Source organism: Caretta caretta, chromosome 1 (genome assembly GCF_965140235.1).
Source record: "Caretta caretta isolate rCarCar2 chromosome 1, rCarCar1.hap1, whole genome shotgun sequence".
NCBI lineage: Eukaryota > Metazoa > Chordata > Testudines > Cheloniidae > Caretta > Caretta caretta.
In genome coordinates this window covers 16,687,655-16,712,214 of record NC_134206.1, presented here as the reverse complement: position 1 = coordinate 16,712,214, position 24,560 = coordinate 16,687,655, and the positions used below count along the sequence as shown (strand labels likewise).

At 44.1% G+C, this 24,560-nt stretch overlaps 1 protein-coding gene across 2 annotated transcripts; it reads left to right on the top strand.

Annotated features, from left to right (window-relative positions):
• The first annotated feature begins 499 nt into the window (after positions 1–499).
• On the top strand, positions 500–21,449 carry CLNS1A (chloride nucleotide-sensitive channel 1A). Of its 2 annotated transcripts, XM_048840366.2 has the most exons (7): positions 503–678; positions 2,867–3,003; positions 6,627–6,737; positions 8,448–8,558; positions 15,346–15,519; positions 17,417–17,501; positions 20,832–21,449. In XM_048840366.2, the coding sequence occupies exons 1-6, from the start codon at positions 560–562 to the stop codon at positions 17,482–17,484; spliced, it is 720 nt and encodes a 239-aa protein (XP_048696323.1). In that variant the 5' UTR covers positions 503–559; the 3' UTR covers positions 17,485–17,501; positions 20,832–21,449. The 2 variants fall into 2 exon arrangements, with proteins under 2 accessions (XP_048696330.1, XP_048696323.1); XM_048840373.2 differs by lacking the exon at positions 15,346–15,519 and having other exon boundaries at positions 500–678.
• Positions 21,450–24,560: the final 3,111 nt, after the last annotated feature.

Here is a 24,560-nt window from a genome sequence, read left to right as displayed (position 1 = left end):
CCCTGCTGCCGGCACTGGAGTGACCCACCGCCTGGTGCGACCGCACGCCCCTAGCACCTTGGGCCAGTCTGGACCAAGCTCCGTGGGGTTTGGCCCAGTAACAGCTGGGAGACGAGCCTCCCCGGGCAGAGGCAGCAAAGCGCCCTGTGATACCGTACAGACTAACAGACGTGTATCGGAGCAGAAGCTTTCGTGGGTGAAGACCCCCTTCGTGGGATGCATGCACCCCTGTGTTCACCCACGAAGGCTTATGCTCCGCTACGCCTCTTCGCCTGTAAGGTGCCACAGACCCAAACGGCGCCCCTCGCAGGAGACCCTACAATAACACAGCAGGGCACGTGACGCCCCCGGGCTGGGGGTACTGGAACGCCCGCTGCCGAGCGCAAAGGGGCGGGGCTTCGCCGCGGCCGCCGTGCGGCCTCAGGGGGGGCGAGCGCTCCGCCTCCTCACCATAGAGCGCTGCCTAGAGCGGCTCGGGCCTCGGCATATCGATGGCCAGAGCGGCGGTTCCGCTTCCGGCGGCCTGGCTCGGAGCGGCGGGCGGAGGGAGACGGTTGCCATGAGCTTCCTGAAGCGGTTCCCGCCGCCGGCCGAGGGGGTCCGGCAGCAGCAGCCCGACACTGAGGCGGTGCTGGGAGGTCGCGGGCTGGGCACCGGGACGCTGTACATCGCCGAGAGGTGCGGCCCGGGGAGCCGCTGGGGGGAGGGGCGAGTGAGGCGCAGCGTCTGGCTGGGGGTGCGATGGGTGGGGCGGGCCCGGGCGAGGAGACCGGGCGGCGGCGGCGCGGGGGGGAGAGACCTGGCGGTGGGCCCCGGGGGGCGCTGGCGAGGAGACCTGGCCGGGTGGGGGCGAGACCTGGCCGGGCGGGGGCGAGGAGACCTGGGCCCGGGGGGGGGCGGGGGCGAGGAGACCTGGGCCCGGGGGGCGAGGAGACCTGGGCCCGGGGGGGGGCGGGGGCGAGGAGACCTGGTCCTGCGAGGAGATCTGTCCCGGGGGGGCCTGGCGAGGAGATCTGGCCGGGGAGCGGGGGCGAGACCTGGCCCGGGGCGGGGGGGAGGCTGGTGAGGAGACCTGGCCTGGGGGCGGGGTGAGCCCTGGCCGGGGAGCGGGGGCGAGACCTGGCCCGGAGGGGGGGGAGGCTGGTTTGGAGACCTGGCCTGGGGGCGGGGTGGGCCCTGGCGAGGAGACGGGCGGCGGCGGGTGGGGTGGGTCGAGACCTGGCGGCGGGGGGGCGGGCCCGGGCGAGGGGACCTGGCCGGGGCGGGCCCTGGTGCGGTGGGGCTGCTCCGTTTTCAGACTTCTACTTTCAGAGCTCCGTGCTCTCGCCCCTTTCAGGGTGTTTATCCGAGCAGTAGCGGTCTGCAATAGCGTGTCGGGCACGGAGGCTGTGTTGGGAATCCCATGGATGCCCAGTGCTGCTCTGGGGATGCTCGCTGTGTGCCTGAAGCCCACTGCTGGCTCAGAGCCTTGTGCCTGCAACCTAGACACAGTGTGGAGCAGCGCTTCCAGCCTGCCTGTCTGCTCCCGGTCCCTCCATCTCTAGGCTATCCCAGGATGTTCTCTCTCCCTCTGGCTAGGGCTCTCTTCTTGGACTCTTGTACAGCGATCTGCTCCTCTGCCTTTCTGGGCACGGCTCTTCCTCATTTAACTGCTGACTATGCCCAGTGCTGTAGAACTGCCCTGGGGAGCTTAGAGACACACTTCTTAAGTAAACTAGAAAAGGAGTACTTGTGGCACCTTAGAGGCTGTAGCTCACGGAAACTTATGCTCAGATAAATTGGTTAGTCTCTAAGGTGCCACAAGTACTCCTTTTCTTTTTGTGAATACAGACTAACACGGCTGTTACTCTGAAATAAGTAAACTAGCTATCTGTGCTGAAATCCAAGTTATAAACCAGGTAATTGTGCTGCCGTCACTGTCCTGAGCAATGTAGCTAAGCCAAGCTAAGTTTTAGGTGTGGACTAGGCCAAAGACATGTGCTGTCAATATGCATAATACTGAGTTGCGCCTTTTACTTTGCTTTCAATAGACTTTTGTCTGAGGTCTACACAAATATTTCTCCCTGCTTCCTCATATAGTGTGTTGGGAGGCTTCTACCAGAGCCATTTACTAGCAATGAATAGAATGAGCCAGTATGCACTCCAGTTACATTACTGGAGTTCCATAGTGTGGGAGAACCAGGCGCTGCTGAATACAATGAGGCATTAGATCCAAGTACAGACTCAGTGCTTTTACAGCTGTCAACATTTAAAACTTAGGAAAGAAACAGCTTGCCTATCATAATTAGGAAAGTGATTCCCCACCTCATCAAATCCTGTTTCTTCCTGATGTCCCATAGAAACTCATTTACACTCACTGATGTAAGCTGTATTGATGTTGCATTTGTTATCCTCACCACAACTTCTGGAAGATCTTATTTTATGATGATCTCTTTGTTTTGAAAGATCACAAAGCACTTTACAAACTGAGGTATGGACTATACTCCTGGATTGGTGCAGCTACCTCTGGGGTGCAAGATATCAACAGCACATATAGGAGTAAAGGACAGAAAATGAAATGTATCAGAATGTATTAATCCAAGATGAAACTTGTCCAGAACACTTGGATTCACACTCCATCTCTTGTTAAAAAGAAAAAAAAAATGTTATAGTATCTGTGACCATAAGTTGTCTCATTTTAAACACAAGGACCTGTTAGCATAGTTCTTGGGCCTTAGTTCAGTTCTAAGTGGGATGAGTGCTGCCTACAGTATCTCTTCCATAGATTTTATTGTTTCTGATTTGTTGAACTTCATCTGTAAGGTTGAGTCACATGACTCAGAACTTCTTTGGAGTTGTTTAATTTGACTTATTTTTTTTTTTCCAGTCGCCTCTCATGGTTAGATAAGTCTGGACTGGGTTTCTCTTTGGACTATCCCACCATAAGTTTACATGCTGTCTCCAGGGACCTAAATGCCTATCCATGGGAACATTTGTATGTCATGGTGAATGCCAAATTTGAAGGTATGGTATGTCTGTATTGTTACATACTCTTCTTCCTTCCTTTTGTAGTTCAGTAAACTAACTGAAATGAAAATGGTCTTCCTGTTGGGGTAATTTGTCACTTGAACTGTTCATAATGAACAGTGAGGAAATTGAGATTTAAAAGTGTCAATACTTTTGACACTTGGGGTTTTTTTTTTTTTTTGTTTTTTGTTTTTTAATTTTTAATTTTTATTTCAAACACTCTACCCCATTACTCTCCTTTTCTTAAAGGCTGTGCCTTTTCTGGAAGCCTGACTGTACACTTTTACTATTCACATTTTCTACCCTGCCTCTTGACCTGTTAAAATGTATAGCAGGAGAGTATTCTTATTAAACTTCAGTTTTTAGTTGTTCCTTCTCTCTTTGTCCTATTTAAACAGAATAAAAACCTGCTTATCTGCTCCTTTGATACTTGTGTTCATGCCCTTTTCCTCCACTGCTTCCCCTTACTCTACTCCTTCCCTTCCTCTGGGTAGTGAATGGGTGTTTGCATGCCTGCGATTTGAAATTACGCTGGAAGCCTTCATTCAGAATTCTTTCAGGTGTGTAAGAGCAATTCATGGTATGAAGCTTATTACTGAATCTTTAAAGCTGTCCCACAGAGGTTTTTAAGAAAACTAAGTCTTATGCTCTTTCTTGTTTCTTCATGATCTAGAAAGGAGACCTGAAAGTGGTGTTTTTTTTTAAACCCCTTTAGAAATACCAGGTTTGATAAGTCTGTCTTTCTCGAGGTGCTTTTGGGGATTTTGGAGCTCTTATATGATGAACTTCTGCTGAAAGGGTAGGGTGTTGTATTCTTTTAACAAAAACATTTTTTCTCCACAACACTCGTCCTTTGCAGTTAAATAAGTGTCAACGAAGACAAACTAAAAGTAAGTTTTAAATAAACTGACTAAAAATCTCTCCTCTTTCCCCACTCTCCAGTCACTTGCTTCAGCTTTCGGACTGTTAAAGATTCTGATGTCATAACTTTACTTGTAATAATGTAGTAATAAATACTCTATTTAACAGTCTTCCTGGTTAGACAAGACATGGATTTCTACTTATAAAAAAATGTTTTTGGGCTGAGTCTTTTGTGCTACTTTTATGCATCTTAAAGAAGCAACAGTGTGTGCACAGTTCATATTTTTCGCAAATTTCCTTTTAAAGTCTTTTTTTTTTTTTAGTGCTTCCTTAAGAAAGAAGCCCACTAACATCATAGTAGGTGCAGGTAGCAAATGAGGAGGGAAAGGAGCAGTTTGGTAGCTAAATTATTAAGTGTCCCAGCTTTGATAATGTCTGTTTAAGGTATATTTTAAGGAGCCTATTGCTTGTTAATACAAAAAGACAGTCATTCCACTGAACCTTGTTCAGATAGCGTGTGAGGGAGAAATGGACAATGTATATATTTTTTTATTCAAGTTCTGTAATCCTTCTCTTTCTAACTACGCTTCTTCCAAAATGTTGAGTGAATCTAGGTTAGAGAAAAAGCTTTGTAAACTTCTTGAATTAAATAAATAAATAAGGGTAAGCTCTTAGTTTTGGCATTACCACATGGGAACCTAGAGCTGCTTCTACCTGGAGAAAGAACAAGAGTACATGTGGCACCTTAGAGATTAATAAATTTATTAGAGCATAAGCTTTCGTGGGCTACAGCCCACTTCATCGGATGCATAGAATGGAACATATAGTAAGATTATATATATACACACACATGCAGATAAGTTGGAAGTTACCATACAAATTGAGAAGCTAATTAGTTAAGATGAGCTATTTTATTTATATATATATATATATATATATATATATATGTATATGTCTTACTATATGTTCCATTCTATGCATCCAATGAAGTGGGCTGTAGCCCACGAAAGCTTATGCTCTAATAAATTTGTTAGTCTCTAAGGTGCCACAAGTACTCCTGTTCTTTTTGCAGGTACAGACTAACACAGCTGCTACTCTGAAATCTACCTGGAGAGATTCCCCTGTGTTGTAACAGCAATTTGGCTATTTTTCCGTGCAAACTCAGGCTACAGTAAATCTTCTATAGCCTGTGGAAACCTGAACAATTAGTTTTCAAGTCCATTCCTGGTTTGTAACACCATATTGCTGCTATCTGCTGGTTGGAATTCAGGGCATTAAAGCAAAACCTCACTGCTTCAATTATTGCAGGAATTTCCATGTTTTGTGTAGCGTGGCTGGTTAAGATCCATAGTATTTTCTCCATGTTACAGCCATCTTCCTTATTTTATTTATTTCAGTAGATGTAAAAATGCAGCAGGCCTCTAACACGGATTCTCAACTTCATTGCACTGAGACCCCCTTCTGAAACAGAAATTACTACACAACAGCAGTAGGAGGGGAGACCAAAACCTGAGCCCCATGAGGGGGGTGAGGCAAAGCCAAAGCCTTACCACCCCAGGTGGGGCGGCAAACCGAAATCCAAGGGCTTCAACCTCAGCAGGGGGCCTGTAACCTGAGCCCCACAGCTGAAGCCCTCGGGCTTCAGTCCCGGGAAGTGGGGCTCGGGCTTCGGCTCAGGGCCCCAGCAAGTCTAACGCCAGCCCTGTGACCCCATTAAAACAGGGTTGTGACCCATTTTGGGATCCTGACCCACAGTTTGAGAACCACTGCTCTAACATGAATCTCTGTAGAGTTTCTCAGCACTGCTTCTTAGTTGTCCAGAGACTTCACTCATAGAAGTCATGAGGCACCCACCCACACCTGCTCCTTGGAGGCTGAGCATGCTTCCTACCCACCACTTCCACCACCTGTGCCTGCCTAGCAAAAGGAGCAGCGAGATCAGAAATTGAACATGGGTTAACTCTGTTGTTACTGGGCCAATCCAAAAAGCTGACTGATTTAATGGGGACTGTATCACAGCACTATAAAATAAACATGGTATATCAAGTAATTACTTACTGTCATTCTTATAATTGGAAATTATCATGCATATAGAGACAAAACCATATTTTGAACACAGTTGTTTTTAGGAAGAGTCTAGGTCAGTTTCCTTGACCAGACTGGACTGTGGTTTCTCTATAACCCTTGATGTTACAGTATAGGGGGAAAAAAATTCCCAATCCACATTGTTCAGGGAAACTGCTAGACTGGTGAAAACAAGCATTCCCATGTAGATGAGTATCTTTTTCTATTATCGTTTTAAAGCTATGCTATAGGCTGCATTTAGAAGAAGAGAAACCCTTGCCCCATTGGACACAGAGTGGGGACACTTGCAAAAAAATATGTAAGTATGGTTGTAACTCAGACAGTTGTGATGCTAGCATAGACATGGCCTTAGTCATTTATTTGGGCCTGCCTATACTACAAATAGAAGTAAGGCAAAGGGGCTCAATTACAGTGCTATTCCAGGATATTATGGTGATTGAAATCCTATAAATTCCTAAGAGGCAGGGCAGACAAGGGCCTTAGCTATGCTTTGCCTGTGTGTTCTTTATGTGACTTTAGTTCTATTATGGGACACTGGTACTGTTGCTTCATTTTGGAACCAGGTCCCTGATTCTGTTATATATGTAATATGTATGTGCATTAAAAGAACAAGTGGGCCAGAATTTGGGGAAATGCAAACATTTAGATTTCTTTTGAACACTTGAATTCCTTAGAGGAAGAGCCAAAAGAAACTCCCATGGCTGAAGGGGAAGAGGAGGAAGACAGTGATGATGATGATGAACCAATTGCAGAATTCAGATTTGTACCCAGTGACAAATCAGCCTGTAAGTAAAGAAATAAGATAATGGTATAGCTTTTTGTTAAGAGATTCAAAGCTCTTTATGAACACTGAGTTAAGCCATCCTACCCTTTTGAGGTAGGGACTTGACGCATATGGGGAGTTGAGGTACAGAGTGGTCAAGTGACATGACTCCCACTTAGGGTGACCTGACAGCAAGTGTGAAAAATTGGGACAGGAGGTGTGGGGGGGGTAATAAGCGCCTATATAAGAAAAAGACCCCAAAATCGGGACTGTCCCTATAAAATCAGGACATCTGGTCACCCTACTCCCACTACCCTTTGGTAACTATTAGACTTCTGCCTTTCTAGAAATAGCCTTAAGTAGATTGTGCTTAATTTATTGTCAGTCTTAGTATCTCAGTTAAGGCTGGGATGTGTTGGGCAGTCAGTTTTCAATGAGTATTCTAGTACAGTTGCAGTTTGTAGCTGAATAACATTTCTAAGAATACCCAGACTATATCTGATGAATAATAATTCTGAGAATAACCAGACTACATGTCTGCAACTCCTAATTCATCTACAATGCCATTTTACTAGTGTAACAAATGTGTTCATTAACTACTGTTAGTTTAATCTCTCTTGTGGCAGTCTTTCCATACCTCTAACAACTTCCATTGCCAATTTCTGAACCTCTTCTAGTTCCCCTCTGTCTCTTCTGAGATACGGTGACAATATATGAACACAACATTCCGGGTGAATGAGTGCCCTTGATCTATGGAAAGTGATTTCAGTATTTTTCTGTCATTCCTTATATGTCCCAACATTGTTTTTCTTTCTTGACTGCTGCAAATTGGGATGAAATTTTCTGTAGGGGTGAAACCTAGGCTTTCTTTTTGGGTATTTACTGTGAGTCTAAACTCAAAAATGCATAAGTGCAGGGAAAAAGGTTTACAGTATGCCTATTCTCCTAGTTTTTTTATGTCTCTCTGGCATTCCTTGGACGTCTTCTGTCTTGACTAAAGAGAATTTTGTGTTGTATGCAAATGTTGTTCTCCGCCTGTCCACTTTCAGATCATTCAAAAATATATTAACCTCCCTGCCCTAGTATGGGTTCCTGGGGCACCCCGCTGTTAACTTCTTGCCATGCTGGAAACTGACCTTTTATTCCTACTCTGTTCTGTGTCTCAGATGATTTCTAATCCATGACAGAACTTTTATCTCTCATCCCTGTGATGACTTTAGAGACTATCAAGGGAATTATCTAAAAAGCAGTAACTTAATTTGCTTGCGAGTTTGTAATCTTAGTATAGTGTAACTTTTAATTTTAATTCAGTGGCTGCTTTAGTGAAGGAGAATTCCTATTTTCTTCACTCTCTGATCTCCTCTTCCACCCCAGAACCTCCTGAGTGCTGTCATGGTGTATTGGGGTGGAGGGGTTCTGTTACTCTGCCCTTTCACCACTCCTGGATGCTGCCATGTATGTGATGAAGACCCCTCCCAGTCTGAAGACTTATATTTACTATCCATCCTTTTTTAGGGGCAGATATTTAGTGTTTGGTTAAAACAAGTATCTTTGTCACGTCCCTACTAATGTATAACTGCTCTAGGATTTATTTTGGGGAAGTTCTATGGTCTGTGTTACACAGGAGGTCAGACTACATGATCACAATGGTCCCTTCTGGCCTTGGAATGTGTCTATAGAGCTGTTTTGGCCATTCACCAATGGGAGAATTCTGTGTGATTTGTTTTTACAGTGGAAGCTATGTTTTCAGCAATGTGCGAATGCCAAGCCCTACACCCAGACCCTGAAGATGAAGATTCAGACAATGATTACGAAGGGGAGGAGTATGACGTGGAAGCCCATGGTTAGTGATAAGCTACCATTTAAATTCCTACCAACTTTTGTGTATCTGGAGCCTGTCTTAGAAGGCCTTTCTCAGGTTAAGAATTGTGTCTATTGTATTTTTAGAAGAAGTTCCTTGGCTGTTACTGGTGGTATCTACATTTTAAAAATGTAAATAATTTTTTATATTGTACTTTTGGGGCGTAGAAGCTCAGAAATGAGCAGAAAATCACTAATTGGACTGTAGCGTGTTAGTTGGAGTTCAGCAAAAATCCAAACACAGCCTTGTTTGTATTCTCAGAAGCATCAAGACACTGACAGCAGCCTTCCCAGTCAACAAGCTAATGTGATTTCAACACCTACCCTATGGCTTGGTCACTTGAACATAATGTGTAGTGGACTGTTAGTTTACACACACTCTTAGAGTCCCTTGATAGCACCACACTAGCTTTCTCTACTTGACCTGTCTAGCAGCTCTCCTCTGATTCAGGCTCCTCCTGCTTCCAGAGGTATGACCTGCAACTTGCTTTGCTGGAGATGGGATTCTACGTGGCAATAACTGCTAGGTGGTTCCAGCCATGTTGTGGAAGAGTCGGTGGTAAAAGGTCCTGATTCAGCAAAGCACTTGCTTAAAATAAAGCATTTGCTCATGTAAATAATGCCAATTGAAGTCTGGTCCAGAAATGGTAATAAAGGGAACTTTCAGGGAGTGTGTGTGTGATTGAAGCACAGAACGGGAAAGGTAGGTTCTGTTCTCCACTATTACACAGTTTTCCTGGAGAGCTTGGACAACTGATTTCTGTTTCCTCCTTTGTATACCAGGAAGTATTATTCCTAACTATTTTGTAAAGTTTCTAGCAGTTTGAAGTTTATTATAAGCTCGGTTTAAGTGACTTTCCTTGGATCACATAGGAACTTTGTGGCAGAGACTGGGATAAAATCAACTTCTCCAGGACAGCATTCAACGGCCTTAACCATGAGACCATCCTTTCTCTTCCTGAAATCCCCCTGTCTCATTCACTACACACCTTCCAACTTCTGCAACAAGGGAAGTGGGGCCCCTACAGACCACAGTCTCCTTCAATACACAACTCTGATTCATTCCCTGAACACCGTTAATCCTGTGCATCTTGTGTGGGGAGATAGTATGTGGTCATATAATTAAAGATTGTACTAGAATCCAAATGTGCAAGGGGCTGAATTAAGGTTGCACAGGCCACCTGGTTCTGGGATTTCCTAAATGTTGAGTGTTCGACTTTGCAACCTTACTGTTCTCTTAACATATTTTGTATGTAAAATGTAATTAAATGGCAAAAGACTTTAACACAGGGTTATGGTTGCCCAGTGATAGCTTGTGCTCTTTCCAAATGCTGAGTTCAGCAAAACTCAAACTTCTGAAAACAAGGACATACAGCATTAAGGTAAATGCCCACACAATTTAACTCTGCTCCCCTGGAGTTGGTTTTAGTCCCTGGGAATTTTATGCATTTACTGTTTTAGGTGTAACTGTATTGAATCAGGGAGGAATAAGTCAAAGCAGATTGGAAGAGCAATGATTGTGATATGAGGAGATCTGGAGCTGAGTCCCCCATGTGTGTGGTCACAGGAAATATACCTTGAGGTTTCAGTCTGCATTGTTTCAGTGAAGAACTGTGTAGGTTGTGTTAGCAACAGGGCACTGGGGCCTTTTTTTGCCCTGGGTATTGTCAGTAGTGAGATAGGGTACGAGAACAGTCTGGATTTAATGAGGAGTAAAGGAGAGTGTAGGTGGAGATGGTATTCTGTGAGTGAGTGGGAAGGGGTTATAAAATGGTATGAAATAGTTGTTAAATTTTACAGGTGTGGTATTCTGTCAGGGGAGTAGGCTCAGTGTTTGAGCGTATGGCAAGTGCAGGTAACGCCTGTCGTTTACAGTGAGAAGGCAGTGTGTATTCTGGGTGTATTGGGGCATCGCTGAAAGAGGGCAGAGTTAAGGTAGCCTGGGCAATTACCTTACACTCTCTTTCCTAGTTTTCAGAAGTTTGAGTTTTGCTGAACTCAGTATTCAGGAAGGGCATGAGCTATCACTGGGCAGCCTTAACTCCGTGCTAGTGAATTTTTTGCCATTTAATTTCCTATTTTTTTAAATAGAGAAATGTTGTGGGTAAGCATTAGTGGTCATTTAGGCAATTGTAGTTCTCACCAAGGTTTGCAGTTTGTATGTAGCTGTGGCTAGGTAATAATCAAAAGACCTAGCTTTTATGCAGTGCCTTTCATCAGTAGATCTCAAACAGCTTCACATCCTTATCCCTATTTTACAGTTGGGAAACTGAGGCATGGAGAGATGAAGTGACTTGCCCAAGGTCACCAAGCAAGCCAGTGGCAGAGCTAAGGATAGTCCCTGTCCAGTGGTCTTTCCACTAGGCCACATGGTTGCCATGTGATTCTGCAGTGCTCCTCCCCCTCCTACATGTTTTGTTATAGTAGAGTGGGGAGGTGGGCAAGGCCGGCAGCTGCGGAGATGAAGGGGCAGGGCCAGAGCTGGATGGGAAGAGGCGGTGGTAGAGCCTCTCCTCTTTCGGCCTCCTCTTCCAGCCCTGGTTCGGCACGCAGCGGCTGGACTCTCCCAGGCAGCCTCTGGCCACGCTGCTTGCCTGGGACGTGCAGGGGGACTGGAGCAGAGCCCCTCTCCCCTGCCAGGTAATGTGAGATGGGGAGAGTGCGGGGGTCCTGGACTGGAGGCGGGGCAGGGATGAGTCACATGGGGAGGTCACGTGCCCCCCTTTAGCTGGTGCCCCCTTTGTGTCCCTCTCACTAGTTGCCTCTGACAGGTTTCCTTTGAGGACAAGAAGTGAGAGGTCGGATGCGGAGTAATCTTTTTGTGAAATGTGTTCGCCCAGGGGAGATAGTGGTTTTTGTCTTTTACCATGTGTTTTATATGGTTATCACCATAACTTTAAGCATGTGAGAAAAGATTGGTGTGTGTCTCCTTCTCCCTGCCCCACCATTCCCCACAATGTGTAGCTTCCCCTCCTCCCCCCCGCCAACACTTCCAATTCCCCTCCCCTTCTCATGAAACCATTAGTTAGCAAGGAGCAACTTTTCACAGTGCAATCTTCTTCCCTATGCTGCAGCTTGCTGGAGGGCTGCATGCTACCTGGGTTATGTAGCATGCTGAACTGGGCAGTCACTCCCACTAACCTACCTCCAGTTGGGACTCCTGCCCCTGCCTCAGCCAGACTTTGCCATGCCAGCCGTACCTTGAGTCCACCCAGTTCACACCACCTCCAAACCGTTCCCCTCCCCGATATGCATCACTTGTGTGTGGGATGGGAGGGCTGGCCACAGTGTATCTTCACTATTTTTCTGGATTCTTATTTAACGTTATCTTCATTCCCCGCACATCAGACCCCAGTTCATATGGAGGGGCAGAGAAAGGGGCTCAGACACCCTAAGTGGAGCAGGGTGTCCCAGATTCCAGAATATGTAGCAGGCAAGCAGAGGTCTCAAACCGCTGCAGAGGGATTAGGGGTCTCTAGATCTCAGCACACACACACACAGAAGGGGAGAACTCAGGGCTGATATGAGCTCCTCCTTGAACCCCCAACTTCTGCTACCCTATGTAGTAGAATCATGGAAATGTAGGGTTGGAAGGGACCTAGAGAAATCAAGTCCAACCCCCTGTGCTGAGGCAGGACCCAGTAAATTCACACCATTCTTGACACATGTTTGTCCAACCAGTTCTTAAAAGCCTCGACTGATGGGGGATTCCACAACCTCCCTTGGAAGCCTATTCCAGAACTTAGTTTTTCCTAATGTCTCACCTAAATCTCTCTTGCTGCAGATTAAGCCCGTTACTTGTACCATCTTCAGTGGACACGGAGAACAATTGATCACCATCCCGTTTATAACAGCCTTTAATATATTTGAAAACTGTTATGAGGTTCCCCCCCTCAGTCTTCTTTTCACAAGACTAAACGTGCCCAGTTTTTTTAACCTTTCTTCACAGGTCAGGTTTTCTAACCCTTTTATCATTTTTGTTGCTCTTCTCTGGACTCTCTCCACTTTGTCCACCTTTCCTCAAGCATGGCGCCCAGAATTGGACACAGTACTCCAGCTGGGGCCTCACCAGTGCCGAGTAGAGCAAGACAGTTACCTCCCATTCCTCGCATATGACACTCCTGTTAATACACCCCAGAATGATATTAGCCTGTTTTCCAACTGCATCACATTGGTAACTTACATTCCATTTGTGACCCACTGTCGCCACCAGATCCTTTTCAGTGGTGGTACCACCTAGACCGTTATTCCCCATTTTGTAGTTGTGCATTTTTTTTTCCTTCCTAAGTGAAGTACTTTGCACTTGTATTGAATTCATCTTGTTGAATTCCGACCAATTCTCCAGTTTTTTCAGAGTTGTTCTGAATTTTAATCCTGTCCTCCAAACTGCTTGCAACCCCTCCCAGCTTGGAGTCATCTAGATTTTATAGGCATACCCTCCACTCTGTTATCCAAGTCTCTAATAAAAATATTGAATAGTACTAGACCCAAGACTGACCCCTACAGGACCACACCTTCCCAGTTTGACAGTGAGCCATTGATAACTACTCTCTGAGTACGATCTTTCAACCAGTTGTGCACCCACCTTATAGTAATTTCATCTAGACCATATTTCCCTAGTGTGCTTAAGCTTTACTAAAATCAAGATATATCATGTCTACTGCTTCTCGTCTGCTAGGCCAGTAAACCCTGTCAAAGAAGGAAATTGGATTAGTTTGTCCATCCTGTCCTATCTTCTCCCCTCCCACTCCAGTTAATCCCTAAATAGATTTATGGATTGTAGGTCCATCAGTGGCTTGTAGCCAGGATGGGCAGGGATGGTGTCCCTAGCCTCTGTTTGCCAGAGGCTGGGAATGCACAACAGGGAATGGATCACTTGATGATTACCTAGTCTGTCATTCCCTCTGGGGCACCTGGCATTGGCCACTGCTGGAAGACAGGATACTGAGTTGGATGGACCTTTTTGGTCTGACCCAGTATGGCCGTTCTTATGTTCTGACCCCTTCCCTCTGAGATGAGTCCCCCAAGCCTTCTTCCCTCCTCTACCATCCATTCCTATTTATCTTCTGCCCTTGCTGTAGACCCAAACGTCACTTCCCATATTACCAACTACTTTCGCACCCTTAATCACAACTCCCCTCCCAGTGAGCATTTGCGTGTGTAATTTATTTTCTTTTCAGATATGGTTTCAGCATCTTCTGAATATTCTGGTGTACTCAGATTACATTTTTCCAAAATAATAATTAAAAAACAACTTAATGAATATTTGGGAAAAATTTTTGTTCTCAGATTTCTGCCCAAGTTGCAGGCTCAGGGCAGCGTTAATAGGCCCCCTGAGATGTTCTCCGCTGAATACCCTATGGAGTTGAATACAGCCTGAAACAATAGCTCTGAGACTTGTGAACGGCTCCATTCATGTCCATGGATGTTCTTTTCCCCACTCCCCAGTGCCCATTCCCAGCTTTTCATGCCAGTCTCAGCAGTGTTGTCTTAGTATCTGTTCTGAGCATGCCCATTCTAAGCTCTCCATCCAGAGAGGCAGGGCTTCCTCAGATCCCAGCTCACATGGGGAGGGATGGGGGGGTTAGACCTTCATAGATGTGCTGAGGTGCCTTAAATACTGGCGCACAAACAAGGGAGAAGAAAGTGGGGCGCAAACAACTCTGGGATGCAGGAGACCAAGATCGCAGCTCACACTGGTGGGGCATGCACCGGGGGCTCAGACCCCCTCCCAGTAAGGCAAGCCCCTGCAGAACCTGGCTCCCATGCGGGGAGCTGAAAGAGGGGGGGTCAGACTCTTCTCACCCCTAATCCTTCCACTTCACCACCCTCTAAAATGCAGCTCCCTTGCCATCACGTATTTGCATATCTAATTGTTTTGCCAAAATAATTTTCCCAAAAATTAATATCTGACCGACAGATTTTAGCAATATGCCATCCAGCCTCTTCTAGTCTCTGCCCCATACTCTGTAATTTCATTAGCATCTCATTTAGCATACGATGGTTTTGATGTGCTACAGTACAGTAACAAAATCTTTGTCAAATAAAGTTTTAATGTGATTTTCCCCAATGGGCTGGTGGTTGCCAGGGAAACCCTTGATTGTCTGAGATCCTGGTGCAAGGATCTGCACCCTTGTTTGATCTCTATCTGTAAGCACAAATCAGTTGCCAGGATGTGTCAACTTTAAAAAAAAAAAAAAAGAGGCTGGGTTTTTTATTTTTTTAGTATGGGGGAGACCTGTATTTAGGGAACCCCTTGGTCAAATGTCCCCAGATTTGGTCTACTAATGGAAACCTGTGCTCTCATGAGGCACTGCAAATTTCAAGGCAATCTGAGTAACTGTATTGAATTTAGAGCACTTAAAAGATTCAGGCTTTAAACAGAAATCTGGTCTGAACCTTAACTATAGCAGGGCTGTCACCTGCTATAATGCCTTGCAGGAGCATTGAGGAGAAGTGTATTGATTGAAGTACGTTGAGATCTGCAAATGAAAGTGCAAAATGCTGTTCATTAGAGAGTTCTTTTAAAAGCATTTTAGACAGTGTATGGATTTCTTTCTAAATGGTCTGTTGTTTTCATCAAGAGATCCTGCTGTGTCGTCAATGCTAGTGAATCCTTTTCAGTTTGACTCTTACTATTGGTTTAAAAATAGCCTACCTGGTTAATAAATAAGTACACGTTACCTGATCCCTGTCCGGAAATATCTTTTTTTAAGGTGGTTTAGTATCTTATAACTTCATATCTGCTAAATACAAATTTGTCTTTGCAGAACAAGGACAAGGCGATATCCCTTCCTTTTACACATATGAAGAAGGGTTGTCACACTTAACTGCAGAGGGTCAAGCCACTTTGGAGAGATTAGAGGGCATGTTAGCTCAGTCTGTGAGCAGCCAGTACAACATGGCTGGAGTGCGAACAGAAGATTCAGTGAGAGAGTTTGAAGGTGAGACGTGCCCCTTTCCACCAGACTACAGGTAGTGAGGTTTCTTGACCCCTGCTGCATGCAGCTTTATGTGGCAGTAGCAATGGTGAAATTGGCTTGTGAGCAATAATATCATAAACTTCTGTGTGTGTTTGGGAAAAAGAAGCCGGTTTCATGGTATAAACAGTGAGTAATAACATTATTTGAAACATTAAGAAAAATTACATTGGTGTGTAAGTATTTCCATTATCATTTAAAATACCTATTTTGTAGGTCGATCACTGTTATACGCTTTGTGAATGCAATCTTAGCAACCTGGAGACAAATATTAGAAAACATGGGGGAAAAGCTGTGGGCTATTAGCCATTTAATCTTTAAAGGGTAGCACCTCTTGCTTTTTCCCTGGGTCAGAAATGTGCAGTGTGTGTGTCAGAATATAGGCTTGCACCAGTTCAGGTAAGGTTTTTAGAATTTCTAAATCAGGGGTGGGCAAACTTCTTGGCCTGAGGGCCACATCGGGGTTGTGAAACTGTATGGAGGGCCAGGTAGGGAAGGCTGTGCCTCCCCAAACAGCCTGGCCCCTGCCCCCTATCTGCCCCCTAACTGCCCCCCTCAGAACGTCCAACCCCCCCTGCTCCCTGTCCCCTGACTGCCCCGACCCCTATCCACACCCCCACCCCTAACCGCCCCCCGGGATCCCACCGCCTATCCAACCCACCCCACCCCGACTGCCCCCCATGACCCCCAAACTTCCACCCCATCCAATGGCCCCCTGTCCCCTGACTGCCTCCCGGGACCCTCTGCCCCTTACCCAACCCCCCGTCCCGACTGCGCCCCTGCCCCCCGAACCTCCACCCCATCCAACTGCCCCCTGACTGTCCCCCGGGACCCTCTGCCCCTTACCTAACCCCTTTTGAAACATTCTGTGAAACTTTGTCCTTAGCCCATCCTTTTTGTAGCCGAGCACAGCACTAAGGTAACTGGGTACGTGTGACGGGTTGCAATAAGAGACCCAGCTGAGTGACAACTCTATTTAGCGTTACCTTTGCATTTTCTTTCCTTTTTTATAGGTTAACTTAGTGTATATTTTTAATCCACAAACTTGTGGAACATTACATTTGTATTAAAATGTTTTTATATGATCTCATTTGTTCTTGTGAAATCTCCCTTCATCTCAAAGTTCAGTCTGGATTTTGAACCCAAAATTCTGGATGTTGGAAATAAAATGGACCGTGTATGGCACAGCTTGGACCTGTTCTGAGCAAGCTTAGTAGCCTTCCTGGATCTTGTTGGCTGTTGCTCTGTTCTTGAAGAGTGGGTTGGGTTGGGGTTTGCTTAATTCCATGATAGATCCTTGGCTGCTGATCTTCTGAATTTAGCTGCAGTGTCAAGAAATCTCAGAAAAAGTGACTAATCCTGACTTTGCTCAACATGATGGCTTTACATGAGAGACTAATGAGCGTGGTCAGACGTTCTCAGAACAGGCCCTAGATTGATTTTTATTTGAGACTAAACTACTTCATATACACCTGCAATGTTATGCTTTCTAATCATGTGTCCATCTCAGTTGCAGGGGTCTAATGTTCAAATCTGTGAAACAAATAAGGGTCTTGCTTTTTAAAAAAAAGTTTTCTTAGGAGAGTAATAGAAACTGCAGTTTAACAACCTTGCATCTCTTTATAACATGCAATTTAGTGACTTATTATTATCTGACTGACGTTTTTAAAAGGGGTATTGCTAAGAGTAGGTGAAATAGGTCTGGGGAGTTGCTGTGTTTTCAACTTGCCTAGAATACTGTCAACACAATATTAGTATCTCCTGCATCACTAATCTCTCACCAGCAGAGGGCACTGACTTTGTCACATTGTGTTCAGCTTGTGAGTGCTGCAGTATTTCATTGCCTTGACTTTGTTTTCAGATGGGATGGAGGTGGACACAGCACAAGTGGTTGCAGGGCAGTTTGAAGATGCAGAAGTTGATCACTGAGGAGGTTGGATGCTGCTGTAAGCTTAAACCTTTAGTTTTTTTTCTGCCTTCAGTGTGAGGCTCTTCAGTCCTGCAGAGCCGTATGCTTTGTAGTTTGATGAATTGAGAATTGACCATAAGTCCCTGTGTTAAATTACTTTGGAAACCATTGAGAGTTCTGTGAATAAACCAGGGATTGTATCTTCTAGTAAAAGAAGAAATATAGCAACTTTGAAAAAAAATTAACAGTGTTTATCAAAACTCTGGAAACGAGTTAAACTGTAAAATGAACAGCCAGATCAGGTTAAATTACCTTCTTATTCAGGCACTGACCTTACACACTTCAAAGAAAGGTAGATTAGGCTGTTGGTAGATCTAGATCCTTGGGTCACGTGAATTGTCTGATCTCATGAAGTCTCTTGGAAGCTACACAAGTACTGGGTCTGTTGCTGGGAAGTTATTGTCCCTGGTATCTATTGTTTTTCCCCTTAACATACAAGATTTGTCAGACTGTTCAAGGGGGTAGAACTCTGTGGCAAGTCTATCTCTTATTTTACTGTGGGTGGCACAGGACTTCTTTCTTAGTGGAGGTGTCATTGAAAGCTTTCAGCTTTGGAGCAGGTCTAGAAAAAAGTCTTTGTCCCCTCTTCTGCAATGTCACCCTTCCATCTGTTTGATCTTAGTGGGATAACAAAGTGTGCCAGTATTTCCCAGGAGGGAGGGGCAGCGGGCAGGCAGGTAGCAATTTAATCTGGGAAAAGATGAGAAGAATTGACTTCTGACACATACAGATTCTGCAGTGGGCTTGTACAGTTCCATGAAAGTTGCCTGTCTTCCAGCTTCTGCAGCAGCTATTGAGGTGGCCAGCCACAGGAGCAGCTTACACGTGCTGGCAGCAGTGCATAGGCTTTAGCATCTCTGGCCTGCTCAACCCAGAAGAGCACAAAATCCTGCCTCAAGAAGCCACCATTAGACAGCCTCACTCCAAGCAACGTGTCACCCTTTGGGGAGCGGGGGGAAAAAGGAGAGGAACAACAAACTAACCGAAAGTTAGTGCAAAAAATGGCTGAAAAAGGACAAGTGAAAATGAATCAAAAATAGTTAGCAAGTTTAGGAAGCAGGCAGGCAGCTGTCTCAACAGGGGTTGCACAAGGGGGAGGCTGGGAATCACTATGGGGTGCTGGTGTGTGGACAGTCAGTACATATGTGGCTTTCCCACCCTCTTCTCCCCTGCTACTACTTATTCTTCCTGTGTGCTGCTCCTTGTACATCTGACTCAGCTCTTCCTACTATCTGGGGGCTTTTGAATGTCCCCCTGGTCACATACTGATCCTGGGAGGCTTGGCCCTGAAGTAAGCTTTCATTCTCTTTCTTCTTTGCTGTAGGGACTCGGGCTCTGCCTCCCTTACTCTTTGCCACTCAGAGATCTGTAACAGAGCCCTGCCACCCTCCTGAAGCAATGAGTGGTTCAAAGAGGAGCTATTACGGGTACATCAAGATTCTTGTCACTCTTCCATCTATGTCCAGATTCCTCGCTCTGTATCAGGGATACCCATGGCATCTGCACCTTGAAGAGATCCGCTCTTATTACCATAGAGATGGAGTTCTGAGAGCTGTGTTTTCCCTCCAAGGGCTATCAACCCATGGATTAAGAATCCATCTGCCACATCTAAAGGCAGGTTTCCTTTGTGGTGGTAATATCACTGCAACCACGCTACTTTCTGTACTAACATTACCACCAAATGGTCACACTGTAAGCTGAGCTGGGTCAGGCTGGGTTAGCAGTAGAATTGGAGGCATCTAAGGACGCCTAGGAAGTGGTATTGTAGGGCTTATGGGTTGTTGGGTTTTTTGGGGGGAGGAAGGCGGTGGTGGTGGTGGTAAAGCTCTGTGTAGATGTCCAAAAATCGGGGGGAGGGCGGGTGTCATGGCTTTCTCTTTGTATACCTACATAGTGCTATTTGAAACAGTACTACATGAAAGCACCCTAGGGAACTTTTAGTTTACATGGAACAATTAATGTGCAATACATTTGTGTGCTTTAGAAACCACCCCCCACCTCCCCCGCCCGCCAAGTCTGCATTAGTGCTCTGTGAAGACTAGCCCTTAGGTAGAAGCCTGGGAGTAGGGACTATATAAACAAACTGCACTGGGAAGGGGGTGAAGTCAACACAGATTGGGTAACCAGTTCTGGTGTTTGTTGGATAAACACTGATTTAATTTTTTTGTATCCGGGTGTTTTATTGATGTTTATCAGTTAAAACCTAAAATGAGAAGCCTTGTGTATTGGTAATGCTTTTGCTGGCAAAGCACCTAGCATATGTTATGTTATAATATCTTCAGTTGGCGGTTCTCTTCCTGAGTCTACACTATACATGCCCCAGAATGCTACAGAACTTGGTGTTGCTGGTGTTAATTGGTTTTGCTATTCTTTGCTTCCTGTCCTAACCTCTGTTGCTGTGCAGTTAACCAGCTGCTTCAGTTCAGTGGTGGATAAAGTGATCTGTGTATGTAGTGCTAAGTATTACGTCACTTCATAAAGCACTTGAGAGCCTTTGGTATGAAAAGCCCTGTAATGAATGGGCCACCAGGTTGGTTTGCTGATGTAATTTTAACCAAGTTCAAAACACAAGAAATTATAAAATAACTCCCAAGTAATCACAGAATCCATGTGACAAACAAACAGCTCTTTGTCTCTGCTAATCACCGTGCTAACAAGTTTTTGGCTTGTAGGTTACTGTAATAAAGAGGAAGTTTACTGAGATTTTCATAGTACGCTATGGAGCAAATCATTTTAGATTTAATTCTTTTTAGTTTCATTAACATTGCAAGCAGACTGAGCAAACAATCTGCAGGAACATCATGTCCCAGTGATCCTTTAGAAAGCAAGGAACCACCATGCCTCTGAAGTGACACCCTCATGTGAAACTAACGTTGCATGTCCCTGTTCATTACGCAAATGAGATGTCACAGTTGCCTGAGGAAGCTCTTGGAGACTTTTTGATGATAAAAGTGTGAAATTTGTCAAGAGTAGTTTTTTATTTATGCCACTTACAAAAGTTCACATTTTATTCAAACAATTTTGTATATATGAAACTGGCAGTTTGGTGATATTGATTTTTAAAGAAGTAGTATGTGTATACAGCCTGATTTTTCAGACCAGCTGGCCACTCAGAACTCCCCCTGAAGTCCGTGTGAGCTGCAGGTGCCCAACCCTTCTGAAAATGCGGCCCAGGACATGTTGAGAGTGAATAGTTATCCCAGGCTGTTGCGAGCAGCTGTTCAGACTTCTTTGTAAAGACTTCTTTGTAAAGATTATTAACCTCATTAACGCCAATTATCTAAACCCCATGTCTTGTATCTTTCAGATTCCTCTCCTGGCACTTCCAGAATAAGCTGTAAAACTGAAGGCATTGCAGTGACTATTGGGAATTAACCTCTTTAATAACTTCTCTATTAATGACCTAAGCATGGACATCCATGTTTGTAAATGCTTTTATAGATGTGCTTAAAACAGAGTTTGATATTTCTGTGACCACCGTGGGGTTTTTATTTAAAAGATAAAAACAATAACACCTCTTATCTAATGCTTGAATGGGGCTAATCATGGCTCGTTTCTAGGAAGCCTTTGTAGGAATTCTAGGAATTAAGAAACAAAATTGTAATTAGAACAGAATTCTAGGTTGTCCTAGAATTTGTCCATATTTTTGTATCTGTTTATCCACTGAGTCAGCCATGTATGATAGAAACAGGAGTTTGGTAAAGAAAAGTAAAGTCAGCTGAGGATGCAAAGCAAAACTAACTAAATTTTTAGCCCTCCAAGTAACTAGCTTTATCTATTCAGATCTTTTGTCTGTCACTTTTTACTGACAGAGTCTGGGTAGGGGAGAGGGTAGAGTGAAGTCCCACAGATGAGACTTGTTTTGTGTCTTTGTAATAAACATTAACAAAATTGTTTAATAAACTTAGACTTTTGTATCTCACAATCCAAGCTTGCGTTGCAACCTTCAATCATTTTCTTTGGAAGACTCATTTAGTTGCTCAGGGCTCTTTTTGGGCAGTTCTTATTTGTGTTTTTTTGCGAGGAATGGGGTGGGAGGGGTATTAATTAAGTGCATTTTAAAGGGGATGTTTTCCTTGAACCCATTTAAAGTCTTGTCTACATATGGGATTTTTGCACTATTGTAACAACACTGATGCAAACTCCCAGTGTAGATGCACTGTACTGAGGTATGGTAGAGCTACCTTCACTGTGACTTATCCTGGGTTTAGGAGATTCTGGTTGCCAAGAACAATGAACAGATCTGCTGAGGCTGCCTTTCATCCCACTCCATTGTGCACTCTGATTTGTTAGACAGTTTTCTGCCAGATAAACTCTCCTCTCCATATTCTACTCCTGGGGGAATTCTGCGCCACTGCACATGCGCAGAATTCATGTTCCCTGCAGAAAAATGGCTTCTGATGGGGAAGCAAAGGGAAGCTGCAAGAACAGTCATGCAACAGCGCAGGCAGGTCAGTTTGGCTGCCTGGAGCAGTTGGTAGAGACCCATCTGTTCTTCTGAAGTCAACCTGAGAACCGGCTTCAATCACAACTATTCCCCTCTTAAACTTCTGGTTAGAATTTATGACACTTATAATTATTTCAGACGCAGTATTGAGGAGAATTTTTCTTTGAACTGGTTCTGCCCTCTCTGGATGACTTGTTTATTGTGGAATACCAGAAACTACCAGGTGGCATAATCACTGCTACAATGTACATAACATGCATTAGTTATAGCTGCTCTTTGTAGAGCATTCTTATTTCAGTAAAATTAATGGTCTTCTAACAATATTATAAACAATGTGCCATGTACTACAAGAAGCTTTGATGATTATTTTAAAATTATTGATGCGTCTTTTATAGCCTGTTCAGATAAAAATGCTGGCACAGTTGGAAAATAGTAAAGACCATTTACTGGTAAAGAACATAGGCAAGTATCTGGAAATTGGGAACACTTGTAAATCAGATTTTATATGTATCTTAGGCTGGTAAGCAAATTGGCTAATATGCTTTTGAAACTGAAAATTACTTGATAAGTCATGGAGAACTGGAAAGGCACAGAAGACTGGAGAAAAGGAGATAGGGTACCAGACTTCAAAAAAGGGAAGAAAGATTCTGGCAAGTAATTTCGTCTTCTGTTCCTATGATGCTTTGTAACCTTCAACTATTTGTCTTTGTTCACCTCCAATCATTGTGTTTTCACAATGAAATTTACCTGCTGCTGACAACAGGTGCAGCTGAACCAGTGCTGAACACTGTTTAACTGCAAGTGTAGCCACTTCCCTCCTTTCTATTCTATTTTCCACTGGGACTGCAACATGAATGTTAAATCTGTCCTCAATCAGCCTTTTTTTTAAATACAATCCTGGGTGGGGGGGCATATTTTAGATTTATTTTTAAGTCATCCTGTTAAACTTTTTCTGTTTTTCTTTTTTCTGTGAAAATTAATTTTCACAACACTCCACCTGTATGCAAGCATGTTATGCCTGTTTTAGAGATGGAGAAATTGAGGCACCATGAGGTTAGGGTGAATTGCCTTACATCAGTGAGTCAGTGACACAGTTGCAGATAGAAATTTGGAGTCCTGATACTGTGGCTGTCACCTACTGGCCAACAGGAAAAAGGCAATGGCCATGATCATTAAAGACAATGAATGGAGCTACACCCATTGATATTAACTGAGAATGTAGTCTCTAAATGTTATCACATTGTAGTTGAAAACTATTACCTTTTCAGCTACAGAACAGGAACAGCATGGGCAGAAGCTGTGTAATTGAACAGCTATCTAATGATGATTGCAGAGAAGTGAGTTTGTTAGAATAAGAAACACACCTAGTATTCATTTCTAACTAAATCCATCAGAGCTGGGGAAGAGGAGTTACCAGCATGGACCTTACTGATACCCTTCCACCATTCTTGCTCCCTCCCACTTTTTAACTGTGACCACGAGTAGGAAAGTGGGTACAATTGTCCTTTAACCCCTGAAATGAGAATTAACTAGTGTTAAATATCATGAAATTCAATGTGAAACCACTGCAATCCATAGGGTATGGAAGTTTGTTTTCCCTCCTCAAACACAGCAATGCAAGGTCTGGAAAACCACTGATCTGTACTTCTATTTGCACCTGAGGGATACTGATGTGCAGGTGTAAAACAGAGTTGCTGGCATGTGGGTTCACTCTCCAAATTGCACAATATGGTTAAGATGCTGGGACATTGGTAAAGTAAAAACTGCCTGTGCTGATATGTCTTGTGTGATGGCTGAAAAGGACCACTTCTGCTATGAACCCAGGGGATGATGTTTTAACTGGCATATGTTCTGTTTCAAACAATCTCCTATGGTGCTAAATGGAAAAAAATTTACATTTTGTACCAGGTTTTTATAATGTAATTAAAATAAAAGTAAAATTAAAATTACAGAAGCATGCTTTAAAGGGAGAGCAAGCTAATGTGGGATTATACCCTGGGAAGCTATGCCACAGAAGGTGAGTTTGCACCCTCCAGCCCCCCACCCCCTTTGTACATTGAGCCTAGTAGTAGTAGTGGTTTAACTTATTACAACTACTGTAGTCTTGGGGAATGTGTTGCTAGGTAGCAAACTTAAAAAAGCACAGAAAGCTTGGAATATAATACAAATAAAACACATGCTAATATAAAAGTGAGAAACAAAAGCAGTGGAATGTAGTAAATTCAATGTAATGTATATAAAGAAAAAGGTTTGCTCTGTAACTTTATCCGGTATGCTCTGTAACCACCTTCTATCCTGGAGCCTAATCAACTCAAGTGTTTGATTTTATGCAAATAAATAAACCTCAGTGATCAGTTTGGAGTCAAACTGAGTTCTTGAGAACTGAGTGGATAAGATCTTAGAAGCCTTCCCAACACTGGCACATGGCAAGCTAGGCTTTTTGTTTTTAAGTTACTGAATACAGAAATACAGCAGTGAATATTTTGTGTGCTGGGGTCCTATTGTATGAAAGTTTGGGCAATTAAGTTAGTAGTCATGTCATCTCATAGTGAGTTCTGAATACGTGTATCTAAAATGCAAGGAAAAATA

Coding starts and splice junctions, on each gene's coding strand:
- CLNS1A (XM_048840366.2), top strand. CDS start 560: ATGAGCTTCCTGAAGCGGTTCCCGCCGCCGGCCGAGGGGGTCCGGCAG. Junction 8,559..15,345: donor GTATGACGTGGAAGCCCATG/GTTAGTGATAAG, acceptor TTGTCTTTGCAG/AACAAGGACAAGGCGATATC. Junction 15,520..17,416: donor TTCAGTGAGAGAGTTTGAAG/GTGAGACGTGCC, acceptor CTTTGTTTTCAG/ATGGGATGGAGGTGGACACA.